Source organism: Micropterus dolomieu, linkage group LG08 (genome assembly GCF_021292245.1).
Source record: "Micropterus dolomieu isolate WLL.071019.BEF.003 ecotype Adirondacks linkage group LG08, ASM2129224v1, whole genome shotgun sequence".
NCBI classification, from domain to species: Eukaryota; Metazoa; Chordata; class Actinopteri; order Centrarchiformes; family Centrarchidae; genus Micropterus; species Micropterus dolomieu.
The window spans coordinates 548,273-563,101 of NC_060157.1; the positions used below are offsets into that span (position 1 = coordinate 548,273).

The following is a 14,829-nucleotide window of genomic DNA, read 5'->3' on the forward strand; positions in this document are numbered from 1 at the left end:
TGGTTAAAAACTTCATAGTATAGTATGTGGGTAAAAACTTCATAGTATAGTATGTGGTAATAAAGTTCATATTGTAGTATGTGGTTAAAAACTTCATAATATAGTATGTGGTTAAAAACTTCATAGTATAGTATGTGGTAAAAAACTTCATAGTATAGTATGTGGTAAAAAACTTCATAGTATAGTATGTGGTTCAAAACCTCATATTGTAGTATGTTGTAAAAAACTTCATAGTATAGTATGTGGTAAAAACTTCATAGTATAGTATGTTGTAAAAAAACGTAATTGTATAGTATGTTGTAAAAAACTTAATTATATAGTATTTTATAAAAAACTTCATTGTATATTATGTTGTAAAAAGCTTCATTGTATAATATGTGGTAAAAAACTTCATAGTATAGTATGTTGTAAAAAACTTCATAGTATAGTATGTGGTAAAAACTTCATAGTATAGTATGTTGTAAAAAACGTAATTGTATAGTATGTTGTAAAAAACTTCATTGTATAATATATGTGGTAAAAAACTTTATAGTATAATATGTTGTGAAAAACTTCATATTGTAATATGTTGTAAAAACCTTCATTGTATAGTATGTAGTTTAAAACTTCATAGTATAGTATGTGGTTAAAAACTTCATATTTTAGTGTGTTGTAAAAAACTTCATAGTATAGTATGTGGTAAAAAACTTCATAGTATAGTATGTGGTAAAAACCTTCATTCTATAATATGTTGTAACAAACTTCATATTGTAGTATGTGGTTAAAAACTTCATAGTATAATATGTTGTAAAAACTTCATAGTATAGTATGTTGTAACAAACTTCATAGTATAGTATGTGGTTAAAAACTTCATAGTATAGTATGTGGTTAAAAACTTCATATTGTACTATGTGGTTAAAAACTTCATAGTATAGTATGTGGTTAAAAACTTTATATTGTAGTATGTTGTAAAAAACTTCATTGTATAATATGTGGTAAAAACTTCATAGTATAGTATGTGGTTAAAAACTTCATAGTATAGTATGTGTTTAAAATCTTCATATTGTATAGTATGTTGTAAAAAACTTCATATTATAGTATGTGGTAAAAAACTTCATAGTATTGTATGTTGTAAAAAACTTAATTGTATAGTATGTTGTAAAAAACTTAATTGTATAATATGTTGTAAAAAACTTCATATTGTAATATGTTGTAAAGAACTTCATAGTATAGTATGTAGTTTAAAACTTCATAGTATAGTATGTGGTTAAAAACTTCATATTTTAGTGTGTTGTAAAAAACTTCATAGTATAGTATGTGGTAAAAAACTTCATAGTATAGTATGTGGTAAAAACCTTCATTCTATAATATGTTGTAACAAACTTCATATTGTAGTATGTGGTTAAAAACTTCATATTGTAATATGTTGTAAAAAAACTTCATAGTATAGTATGTGGTTAAAATCTTCATAGTATAGTATGTTGTAACAAACTTCATATTGTAGTATGTGGTTAAAAACTTCATAGTATAGTATGTGGTTAAAAACTTCATATTGTAGTATGTGGTTAAAAACTTCATAGTATAGTATGTTGTAAAAAACTTAATAGTATAGTATGTGGTAAAAAACTTCATATTGTAGTATGTTGTAAAAAACTTCATAGTATATGTGATAAAAAACATAGTATAGTATGTAGTAAAAAACTTCATATTGTAGTATGTGGTTAAAAACTTAGTATGTCGTATTTTTGTCATAATGAAGTACTGCATTATGACAAATATACGTCATACTATGGCAGTTTTTATCACATATACTATGAAGTTTTTATGCAGTAGTGCAGTGTGTCACAGTAGGATGTCGCAGTGAACCGTTTCCACGTGGACCCTGGGAGGTTAACGTCAGTCCGCTGCAGCGTCACATCTGCTCCCTGAGGACTGACGACTCGCTCTTTTATTGCAGGTGCCGACCGCTTCATGGACGATGTGGCCCGTATGATTGGCTACCGGCCTTTCCCCTGGATGAAGTGGTGCTGGTCCTTTATAACTCCATGCGTGTGCATGGTAAGCAGAGCGCTGAACTTTCCTCCAACATGTCACAGAAAGTCACAGAGCGGCTCGTTGGCATTCAGCAAACACTCTTCACGTTCCTCTGTCCACAGAGCGGTTTTATTCTAAACATACTAACACATCAAAGCCAGCGGGTGTAACATTAACTGTTCAGCGTTCATTAACTTTGAACCCCCCCTCTTCTCTGCAGGGCATCTTTCTGTTCCACCTCGTTAACTACAAGCCGCTGACCTACAACAACGTGTACGTGTACCCGTGGTGGGGCGAGGTGATTGGCTGGTGTATGGCGCTGTCCTCCATGCTCTGCATCCCCATCAGCCTCCTCTACAAACTCTTCAGAGCCAAGGGAACCTTCAAAGAGGTCAGCGCTCACACCGGACCCGGGGAAAGCAAACGCTGCCCCAGCGTCCTGTGAAAGTCTGCAGATAAACTTTCCACCTGCAGATTTTACACTTTGCGCCCCTGTTGTGAACACGCTAGAGTTCAGTACAGAAACAATGATTTACCTCAGTAACAAATGTTCAATAAATGTTTGAGTTCATTCATTTGAATCACGAACGAATCAGCACTTAATTTTTCTTTTAAGATATTTATTTAGTGGAGGAAAACAGATTTGACTTTAATTTTCAGATTTTATCAGAAGAGGTCTGAACGTTCGGCCTCAGGTTTGTGAAGTGATCCTCTGTTTGGTGTTTGAACTGAGCAGAAAGAGAAACTCTGGAAAGACTTTACACAGACCAACAGGTGGGGGGGGGGAGCTGAGAGCAGGACGTCGGTAATGAGCCAGTAAAACATAAAGCAAAAGCGGCGTCTCGTCTGCGTGTCCGTTAAACTTTCTGCTTTGTGTTGCAGCGCTGGGCCCACCTGACCACTCCGGTGTGGGGGGTCCACCACCTGGAGTACATGGCCCCCGACATCAAGTCCCTGACCTCGCTGTCCCCCGGCACCGACGACAACAAGGTCATCATCTTTGAGAGCGTCATGTAGGCGGGACTCCGCCGATCACAGCGCTCCATCTCCATCCGTCCCACCTGTGACAAGATGGCCGACACCCGACCTCCAGACTTACCTCCACCCGGCACCCGGCCTCAGAGTGGACCTCCCCTCTCCCTGGTCGGTCTGTCTCCTCTGCTCCACCAAACGTCAGCCGGACCAAAGCTTCCCTCTTTTCCAGATGAACTAAATTTGTGATTAAAACCAGCAGCTCACCGAGTTCTTTCCCCGCAGAGGGCGTCGCTTCGTCGACGTCTCAATAAAGGACGAAATGTTCCCACAACACGTCAAAGAGCACGAGAGGAGGACCTGGAGGCTGGACTTCCTCCATGTTGAATGAAGGCTGCAATCTTGTCTTGGTGGGGGGGGGGGGGGGGGGGGGGGGGGGCCTTGCAAACACACACGCACACACGCACACACACGCACACGCACACACACGCACACACACACACTCTCTCATCATCACACCAACAACATTCAGTCTGGAATTGTGGGTAAAAATGTGAACGCATGTGTTTGGCACGTTGACCCTGTGTGTGTGCTGGCTGTTTATCCAGACAGAGTTGTGGACCGACGGACTGACTGACCCCCAGAAGGTAGCAGAGGTCATCTGAGGGAATCCGCTTCAGTCCTGAACGTGACTAACGGGCTGCAGGACTGAAGCGTAAATGAAGTTCCTGTTCCAGAGCAGCCAGCGGTCTTTGATCCCGTCTGTGAGCACTTTATGTGACGTGTGATTGTTGAAGTCTGAAACTCAAACCGCCGTTTAAACATATCAGCACTGCTCGTCTCCTTCCAGCGCTGAAGCTAAAGTCCTGCTACTGATCCCAGAACAGTCCGGACTCCTAAGCAGTGAGCGGGTCTCTGACCTCCGACCTGTTGTCACACCGAGGTCCACCTGGATCCACCTGGGTCCACCTGGGTCCACCTGGGCCCAGCTGGGTCCACCTGGGTCCAGGACTCCACTTTTCCCTGAATGCACACAGAAAGGAAACATCCCAACTGAACGTCCACTTACCAGCTGAACCTGCAGCTTTCCAAAAAATTAAACAAGCAACAGTTTTGCTAATTTGATGATTATCAGGTGATTTATCAGGTCAAACACGACCCGGTTCAGCTTCTTACAAGCGGATCTGGTTCCGCAGAGCAGCTGCATTGATTATTAGAGAACATGTTCTGCAGCTGGGTCACTTTGTGCCGTCGTTCGGTTTGAGTACAGAACCAGTTTCATTCGGCCCGGTCGTGTCGTTGCCTCAGTTACCTGACCTTAGGCTCCTCCTTCTGTCAATCACAACTCGGCCATCCGACCAATCCCAGGCTCATCCAGGAGTCCTGGTCTGAACACAAACAGAGATTAAAGTCTGACGCAGCACAGTTCAGAATAACACAGAGACTGGAATCCCTCTGGGATTAACCCCTTCTGGTTCTGGATCCGACTTCATGTGTGAGAAGCAGGTCAAAGGTCGGGCTTTCCTCTGCGTCCCCGGGTCGTCGACTGAAGTGCCAAACAGAGCGATACTCGCCCTGCAGGGCTGATCCCAGACCAGGGCTCAAGGCTGCCAATATCAACCTCCTTTCTCTTCTTCTTCTTTTTCTTTCTCCTTTCTATAGTCTCATCAACGCTGAGCTCCTCCCACCAAACACCGCGCTCTCCTCCAGCTGAAGCTGGTCCTGAAACTGAACAGGAACACGTAAGGAACTGGTTTCCTGGGCTGGTTCTGATTACAGATTCATTCTTATTTCGTCTTTCAAACCTGCTGGTTCTGTCCATCCCTGAAAACCCAGATTCATCCAGTCAGCACAAAGGAGAGCCGCCGAGGCTCCATGAAGCTCCAGTTTCACTGTTAAAGGCGTCCTTATCAAACGTGTTTGAGTTTTTAGTGGCTGATATTTTGTAATCAGATGTTGGAGGCTGACTCCAACATCTGATTACAAAATCCAGGACGATTACAAAATCCAGGACGTGCTGGGCTCAGATCGACCAGCAGGACCTTCATTTTAAATTTAAAACTCTAAAGTCGCCGTGAGGGTTAGGGTACTGAGAAAGGATCAGAGGAAGAGTCCGTATGAACTGGTCCGATCAGCTGGTGGGGAGATGAGAGCCGGGGGACTCAGCTGGACGCCGAGCGTTGCCTTACGTCGTTGTCTTAACTCCAGAGCCCGTACGGCTGACTAGCCAAACCCAGAGCCCTGCAGGACGTCCTGCGGACGGCTCTGGTTTATTTCCACCAATCAGCAGTCTGTGGGGGGGGCGTGTCTCCAACTCTGTCTCCTAGCAAACACTCACCATCCACCTATCAGGGGGAAGCAACCATCAGAATGTCAGATTTGATGAAAGTACACGTTTGCACACTGTTGGCTGGCACTTTGAAACAGAATCCTGTTAGAAGTTTTCTTTTACATATTGTAAAATGAACCAGAGATTTATTTTGTGGAGGCTTTTATTTTGCTGATACATATACAGATATATATATATATATTGAATATCTTTGTGTGGTATCAATATTTAATGCACTATGTAAATGTGATGATGATGATGATGATGATGATTTCTGACTGATTGTTCACGTTGAGCCGGCGAACACGAGCTTCAGGCTCCCTCACTCAAACCTTCAGATCCAACTTCTTTTAGCTTTTAATGCTAACGTCAGCAGCAGGTTATCGCTCGGCCCGCTTCAGGCCGCAGCTTTAAAGGTTCTCCAAAACACGCGCCAAAACGACAAGCTGAAATCTGACAGCACATGTGATGCTGTGAAAATAAAACTGGCTTAAGAAATTAAACCAAAACTGTAAAACTGGGCTCACTGGACGTAGATGTGTCACATTTGGTGGCTCTGCATCCGGAGTTAATCTATTAAAAGTACGTTGAAGCAGTGAGGTGACGTCTGACTGGCTAATGTGAACAAGCAGCGAGCGGCGGGGCTTTTATTTTGGCGGGTTTGCTGCAATGCAGTGATGTTAAGGCCGGCGAGGCTTCGTGTGGCTCTGAACACACCATGAAAGGGAATCTTTCTTTACTTTTTTGATTTCTAATTTTCAAAGTGCTCAAATGTTTGAAGAGTTTTAGTTTTAGCTGATTTATTTTGTCTCTGTGTGTTTCCCCCACGGCTCACATTATTATAAGTATTATTATTTCCAAGCAGAAAGGAAAGTTTGATCTACTTTCCACATGTTCTACATCATGGCAGATGGTGCAGTAAAACTTCAATTAATGTTTAAAAGTGAACAGAAAAAACACGGTAAAGGCTGAGGAAGCCCATGTGACGCTGCAACGACCAGCTGATCAGTACGCAGCAGAACAGCTACCTCAAAGGTGAGATGGCCACCTGGACAGACGCTGCAGCAGAAAAAACAACTACATGTCCCAGCAGTCAGTGGGAGCTTCCAGACACCTTCTTACCAGTTAATCAGTTAATATGAGACATGGCCATATATGGAGAGTCCCAGCAGCCAATCCGCTCAGTCCCTTCCTGATCTTAAAAACAAATCGCAATCACGCCAAAACAAGTCTGAAACACAAATGGCCGCCTCACGGCCGCCAAAGTCTGTCCTTCAGGGTGATTAAACCCAAACTGAGGGGTGTTCACTATCGACCCTCACACGACCAGCTGTGACGTTAACAATCCCAAGTATCACTGGCTGCACCAACGATCTGCTTCTAGCGTCTCTGATTCTCCATCTTTGACCTGAAGCATCTTTCTGAATAATCTTTTAATTAGGAACTGAAGACAGACTGACAGTTTAAATCAGTTCAAATCTGACTAATTAATGATAGAAACTAGATGATTGGCTGGTCTGGAGATTATAACTCCGCAGTGCAGATTAAAACTTTACAGATCACATGTTGTTGTAGGTCACAGGTGACTCAAGTGCCACTGATATCTGTGATTCCACTAATGAACTAACCTGAGCAGTATTTTATAGAAACTCTGATCAAACATAGAACCTTTTATTTTTAAAGCATTATTGTTTTTTAACGTGTCGTCTCTGAGCTGGAGCCTGGGAGGGTCCGAGGGTCTGCAGCCGGAAAATGAAAATGTACGTTACCAGACGTTTCATCTTGTCTTTGTGCTCTTCAGCCAAAAAAAACAACCTGTCAGCTGGTTTCCTTCAGCAGAGAGCGCCGGCCTCCCGGAAACGACTGAAGTCTGCTTCCCCCTCCAGGCGCTATCAGACCAGCAGAGTTTATTTCAGCTTCATTTTACTGTCAGTGATTTTTTAGTGATCAGTGATTTTACAGCCAAAAACATTGCCAAAGTGTTTTTTAACCTCCAAAAACAAAACTACTGAAGCTCAAAGGGAAAAAGATTTGTTTCTTTTTGGTTTCTTGTGATCACGGGGAAGTTGCTTTCTTTTCTTCAGGCTGGTTTTTACGACGCGTCACTGGTGCTCCTGAAAAACTAAATCTTCCATCAGGATATAAAACAACTTTCTCACCTTCGTGTGTTTTGGGAAGTTGACCTGAGGTCTGATGTTGTAGCACTGGAAGCAGCAGGGGGCGCTTTCCCTCGGCGGGACACCCCATCATGTTTGGGCTGAAAACAGAGAGCAAGTCGCTTTAAAGACAAGAGAGAGACGTTGTCACTGGAGGTTCCTTTTAACAAAAACATCACAAGGTTCATCAGATACGACGAATATATGAAGAGCTAAAATAAGTAGATGAAAAATTTAACAAGTCTTATGATGACGACTAAAGCCTGATTTATTCTTCTGATATCTGTGGCGTTGGCAATGCACGTACCCTCACATTTATACTTGTGTGTTGGTGTCTGCATCTCTCTGCAGTTACACCACCAAAGCACTAGCTGAAGGTGGGTTTCTATGTGCCACTGTTGACTTCTGCCGGTGAGCCGTCTAACTTCCTGTTAACCCTTCGCTAACTTGAATTGAGGTACAACAATAACCGAGTGACTCTTTTAGATTTTCCTAATGTTATCAACTGCATGACTCGGGGGTTGTGACGCTCTAAAGAAAGTATCCACCATTTTACAGCCGCTGGTTTGGCTTCAAAGCACAGAGCACTTCCTGTGGAAATGATGCTACCATTCCGACCAATCACAGTTCTTGCGGTCTACGTCTCAGCCACGTGTAGTTACATTTTTGAGGATGTGCGAGTCAGGCTCAGCGCAGAGGTATAAATCAGGCTTTAACGTGTCCAATTCTGACACCTGTATCACATTTCCAATGGTAGCAGTGATCAGTAGAGGTCTGTTGTCAGGCTCATTGACGACTGTGTCCTCAATTGGAAAAGGAATCATCCAATCAGAGATTCTTGTAACAGAGCCAGAAAAATAGCAACAAATAAATGTCTAATAAAATGTCTCCAAGAGTGGGGGAGATGGTAACAGCTTAATACGTTTTTATTAATATCGAATGGAAATGACAACATCATCAGCAAACAGTCGCCCACAGTCTGAAACCTCCGTCCTCCTCCGCTGCGTGAGCTTCCAGAAATATAGTTAATCTTCATCTTCTCTCCCTCTGGTGCTGAAACTAAGTTTTTTTTAAAGTGATTTCAGTCTCGTGTGTTTTCAGCCCAAACTGAGCTACATGCTGACTTTGCTCGTCCCGGCGTCGGCCATTTTCTTGTACCTGTGTCTGTGTGACTTCCTGTAAACCGCAGTCTTCCATCCATACCTGTAGATTAGACAATCGATTAGGTGATAAGTAGCTTAATTAATGAATGAATAGCTGTGTTAATGATAGTGACGACACTAGGGGCTCTGCGTTGAAGAAAGAGTTAAACTTTGAGCCCTGAGGTCACCTGTTTTGTTGACCTTCGACCCCTGTGAGGGTCTTCATGCTGTAAGCCACTGTGACCATTCACTACCAAGGCAATAAAACTAACGTCATGACAAACAACTGATCTGTCTGGGTCGTCTTTCTTTTGTGAACACGTTGATCACAACATGAAAGTTTGAGTTGAGACTCTGGTGTTGTACTCCACGTAGACCACATTTTGAAGGTCTCAGAATTGACCACATTTGTCTTGAACATAGAGTACTCAGGATTTTATTTCAAGACCAGAGCTGTGGGTATATCAATAAACTGCCTGTCCATTGTCTGATTTATTTGTTAACTTTGATTGGAATGTAAAACTTACTGCTTCAACTACAATCAATAACGTGACTCACTGCTAATTAAAATGTTTGTTAGCATTAACGGCTCTCACCCCTCCCCGCCCCCCATCACAAGCACCAAGAAAGTGAATAGGGAAACAGCAGGAGGTTATGTCAGCAAAATCTTCATACTAACATCTGGCTGCCTACACCATAAAGAGGTCATCTGTTAAACGACGTGCAGAAGAAAACACACAGCTATCTGTAAATTCTGTAGTGAAACCTTACGGAGACGTCTGAGACCACGTTAAACTTTTATTGCCACTTAGAAAGAAAGCATAAATAAAGGTAAGCTATGTGTAAGTGACGTTGGCATAGCTAGTTAGCTTACCTGTGGATATACACCTGTCTTTTCAGAGCTCTAGTTGCAGTTACTTGCCAGCTATTAGCATAGACTGTATATAAAAAGGCTATTAACCACCTAGCTAGGAGCACAAGCTACCTAATTCCAGGGGTTCATCAGGATAACATATTGAGGGAAGTAGCTAATGCAGTGTGAGAGACTGAGGGGAAATGTGGTGACAACTTGTTCCTTGTGATTAACAATAATGAGACAGGCCACATAAAGCTAGGTAGCTAATGTTAAGTTACGTCAGCGTTAGCTAATGTCAGCTATAAGTAAATGGGGCAGACGGTTGTTAATTGAAGTTTTATGGTAAATAACAAAGTAAGTGAGTAACTAAGTAAATTAAGTAACTAGATAAATAAATAAGTAAATAATTCAGCGCAGAGTCCACTCAGTGTATATAACTTACATAAATAAATAACCAAATAAGTACATTACATTTATTCATTAGTTGACGCTTTTATCCAAAGCGACTTACAATTGCTATACATGTCAGAGGTCGCACGCCTCTGGAGCAACGAGCGGTTAAGTGTCTTGCTCAGGGACACAATGGTGGACGGGTCACAGTGGGGGATTGAACCCTGGTCTGTCACACCAAAGGTATGTGTCTTATCCATTGTGCCACCACAACCACAAGTACATAACCAAGTTACTAAGTACTTACTTAATTAAGTAAGTATATATAATTAAGTAACTATACTGAACAAAATTATAAAGGCAACAACTTTTGTTTTTGCTCCCATTCATCATGAGCTGAACTCAAAGATCTAAGACTTTCTCTATGAACACAAAAGGCCTATTTCTCTCACAAATCTGTCCAAATCTGTGTCAGTGAGCACTTCTCCTTTGCCGAGATAATCCATCCACCTCACAGGTGTGGCATATCAAGATGCTGATCAGACAGCTTGGGGATTGCACAGGTGTGCCTTAGGCTGGCCACAAAAAAAGCACAAACCAGTCTGAACGTCCAGGACGCACAAGACAGAAATACTGGAGGCTTAAAAAAAGGTCCCAGCCGGAGACGTCCTCCTGCCGGCTGTGAAAGCTGATCTGGTCTGGTGAGATGGTGGAGAGGCTCGACAGAGTGGCTCAAACTGGTTCCTAATGCCAAACGGCCGTTTGGACCAACAGCTGCCTTATTAAGACCGGGTGGAGGCGAGGCTGGGACGCTATGTTTAGACACAAGACACAGACAGACATGTGTACTGTGGAGGAAGCATTCAGACCCTTTACTACAGTAAAAGTACTAATGCCAAGTCCTGCAGTGACAGTGTTACTGCAGTAAAGTACGAGTATAATCAGAAATCAGAATCAGAAATACTATTGGTCCCCGAGGGGAAATTCTTGTGTTACAGTTGCACACATTGCACATCAAGGCATAAGGAACAGAAATAATAACAGAAAGAAGGTAGATAAAGAAATATAACGGTATAAATATAAAATATAAGAAAAATGTAAAGGGGAATGGATATGTACAAAATGCACATTATTAAAAAATTGTAATGGAGAACAGTACGGTGAATATGTAGCAGCAGAATTGCAGGATAGTATTGCACATTAATTATATTATATCACATACTGGGTGAAGTTGGTTAGTGTGGTGATCATGGTGACGTGGTTAAAGTCACCCGAGATCACTATGAGGGAACTAGGGTGTTGAGTCTGGAGTTCAGCAATGGCCGTGCGAATTACGTTACACGCTGATGTTGTGGTTGGCAGAGGGCGGAATATAAACGGCTACAGCGATGGAATGTGAAATTTCACATGGCAGATAATATGGCCGGAGTCCCGCAGCAAGCAGTTCAGTGTCCGGGCTACAGATACGCTGTTTAACCGCAATGTGACCGGGATTACACCATCTGTTAACTAGAACGGCAAGCCACCACTACCGCTCTCGGTGCAATCCCTGTCGGCCCAAACAGTCTGCAAGCCGTCGATGGAGAAGTTGTTGTCAGGAATATCAGAGTGTAGCCGAGTCTCCGTGAAGCACATCAAACTACACTCCCGGAACTCCCTCTGACTTCTTTTTATTACCTTAGAATGAGACATTTCTATCTACACAGACCGCGGGTCCTCTTACAAGGACATCACCATGTTGCACCGCCATGTTTCTACAGTAGCCCAAATGGACAAACTGCATTGATTGTTTCGTTAGTATAGATTCTGAGGGATCACTGTTGATCCCTTTACAGTCATAGTTCGATGTATTGGGGGAAGCCCTGATGTTTCGAAACGCTAGCGTTTTATTTTGAAAGTGTAACCGGACGTTGCAGGTTCATGCTGTTTATGAAAAACGCTCTGAGATAACTTGTGATTTGGCGCTGTATAAATTAAATTGAATTGTGCTCGTGTGTTTTCCTCAGTCAGAACCAGCTGAGCATCAAACAGACAAAAAGAAGATACCCGCTCTCCGCAGACGCTCCTCTGCTGGTTTATTTCACCAGAACTCCCATGATGCCTGTGAACATCGCTCTATGTCACCTCAGGTTTACTGAAGGAGTTTCTTCCAAACTAAACACAGAACAACTTTGTTACGGTTCGTCAACACACGTGTTTAAACAGAGAAATATTATTATGAGGTTTGGTGTAAGTGTGGCTGAATAACCAGCTGACTCATGTCCGAAGTTTCTGCTCTTTATTGGATTGATAAGTGAAACAGATCATCATGTATTAAAGGTGAACCAATCTGTGCATCATCACACCAAACTGCAGAGTTTCTCTTAAAGATGAAAGATCTCATGATGAAAGTACAAAAACCTAAAAATAAATCTGCACATTCTGCATCAGACATAACAACGCCAGCTAAAAGAATTTAAACGTCCTGCTGATGACAAACTGAGTCTGGGTTCATTTCTGTGACAGGAAGGTTTCTGTAAACAAAGTGCAGCGAAAGGGAATGTGGAGGAAGTACAGGTGAGGACAGAAAAATAAAGGACAGACGTGAGCTGATGAGGAGCTGCTGGCCGACACGTTCAGACAATATCTTCTTCTCAAAGCGCGAGTTTGAAAGACAACGACCAGTTAGAGACAGGAAAACTCGTCAGGTGACCCACGCTGTCAGCTCCTCAGATCAGAGGGAGGGACAGGAAGTGGAGCTCGGGGTGTGCGGGAGCCCAACATCAGCTCAGGCACTTACAGCGCTGGTGCTTTAAGGCGCACACCTCCAAAACAATCTGCACATAATCAAGCGAGCCGTCCGGACGGTGCAGCGGAGAGGAAACGTAAACTTCATGAGAAGACAAACATTATTTTCAGCTTCACTGACCCGACTTGAAGTTTGGCGCTCTGAGTCAGAACAACCTCATCAAATGTCACGTCACACGATAAAGGAATAGACCGCCAACAGCTGATTTACTGATTCTAATTTACTGGACTTGGTTCTTCTTTTAGCTTCGCACCACGCTGCCCTGCGCTGCTCTGACCAGCTGAATTTCCCCTCCGGGGGATCAATAACAGAACGACTTCAGAAGATGACGGCGGCGGCTTCAGAGTGTTAGAGGCCGACCGGACCCAGAAACAAAAAGCTCAAAACAACAGAACACGGAGGACAGCTCCTCCAAAACAACTAGAAAAGAAAATCTTTAACACAAATCAACCGTGTTTATTAGGACAGAACAGGAGACGGGTCACTTTGTACGAGCAGAACCGAAGTCTGGAGGATCTTCTTTAATCTTATTTTACCGCTTAACTGGAACAGAAGTCCGTTACTGTCCGACGGTCCTGAAAGTCCCGTGGAACGTTTTCAAATGAAGGAACTCTGGAGGAGGTGCTGCCGTTTGGTTCTGCTCATACAAAGAAGATCCTGCAGGCGGTTTACATTCAATACATCTACAACCTGAACTTCACCCGGTGGTTTCTGACAGAAAGAGACTTTTTAATCCCGATGTGAATGTCCGGGGGGGGGGGGCCTCTGATTGGTTGTGGAATGAAACTCATGAGTGAAGTTCAGGTTGTTTTCTTTCGGCGTGAAAACGAAGAACAATCTTCAAATACAGTTAGAGAGAAAACAATCGTCAGCCGATCCCGAAAAAAGGAAGTGACATCACACTGTTGGGCAGGATGGCGAGGTGGATGCAGGCGGCGCAGGCAGTTTGTGGGGGACGGTGAGGATGATGAAGAGGAGAGAAGCTGGAAACCGTCTTCTTCAGTCTGACTTCTTGTCGCCGCTTGCCTGCAGACAGAGAACAGGGCAGTAAAGCACAGTGTGAGCGCCTCCTACAGGCTGAAGCATGCAGTACACCTGGGGGGGGGGGGGGGGATTACTTCCTGGTGATGGTGCCACTGTGACACGCCCACCTACGCCCTCATTGCTCCAGAGGCGTGCGACCTCTGACATGTACAGCAAGTCTAAGTCGTTTGGATAAAAAGCATCAGCTAAATGAATAAGTGTAAAAAAGTTTTTATACTAAATCTTTATATTTACAAATGAACCGCCTCGTCCAATCAGATCACTGCTCCATCTAATCCTATGGGGAAAGCACTTAACACCAAAGATGGCGGCTGTATGCGCACGTCCCGCCCCTCCTGCTAGGAAGCCAAGGCTGCATCCGAAAAGTGAAAAAAAATCTCCTTTCCTAACCACCTTTCCTCGTCATGAGGTCAAGGAAAGATGTGAAGGACAATCCGTTAGGACTCAGGAAAAGAGGACGGCGGGTCTTTTCTAAGCGACGGCGGATTTTACTGATGTGACCTGCCCTGATGAAACTACAATGTTCTGAAGATGGACTACAAAAAGTCTTTGACACTGCGCCCCCTGCTGTTGTAATGCAGGCCGTCTCCAGGTGGACAACACGTGGAATATATTACTTCATAACCAAGACGGCAGAAAGACAGATAAGCTTCCTAAAGGTTGTCATTGTTCACACTCCTGCCCAGCGAGAGAGAGACAGACAGAGACAGCGAGACAGACAGAGAGAGAGACAGACAGAGACAGAGAGAGAGAGACAGACAGAGAGAGACAGACAGAGACAGAGAGAGAGACAGCGAGACAGACAGAGAGAGACAGCGAGACAGACAGAGAGAGACGGAGAGAGAGACAGCGAGACAGACAGAGAGAGACAGCGAGACAGACAGACAGACAGAGACAGAGAGAGAGAGACAGAGAGCGACAGAGAGCGAGAGCGACAGAGAGCGAGAGCGACAGAGAGCGAGAGCGAGAGAGAGAGACAGAGAGCGAGAGCGACAGAGAGCGAGAGCGAGAGAGAGAGACAGAGAGCGAGAGCGACAGAGAGCGAGAGCGACAGAGAGCGAGAGCGAGAGAGAGAGACAGAGAGCGAGAGCGACAGAGAGCGAGAGAGAGAGACAGAGAGCGAGAGCGACAGAGAGCGA

At 43.6% G+C, this 14,829-nt stretch overlaps 1 protein-coding gene across 1 annotated transcript; it reads left to right on the forward strand.

Moving 5' to 3' along the window:
* Positions 1–1,835: 1,835 nt before the first annotated feature.
* Positions 1,836–3,410, forward strand: LOC123975509 (sodium- and chloride-dependent creatine transporter 1-like). The gene is made up of 3 exons (XM_046057045.1): positions 1,836–2,037; positions 2,234–2,404; positions 2,896–3,410. The coding sequence occupies exons 1-3, from the start codon at positions 1,951–1,953 to the stop codon at positions 3,028–3,030; spliced, it is 393 nt and encodes a 130-aa protein (XP_045913001.1). The 5' UTR covers positions 1,836–1,950; the 3' UTR covers positions 3,031–3,410.
* Positions 3,411–14,829: the final 11,419 nt, after the last annotated feature.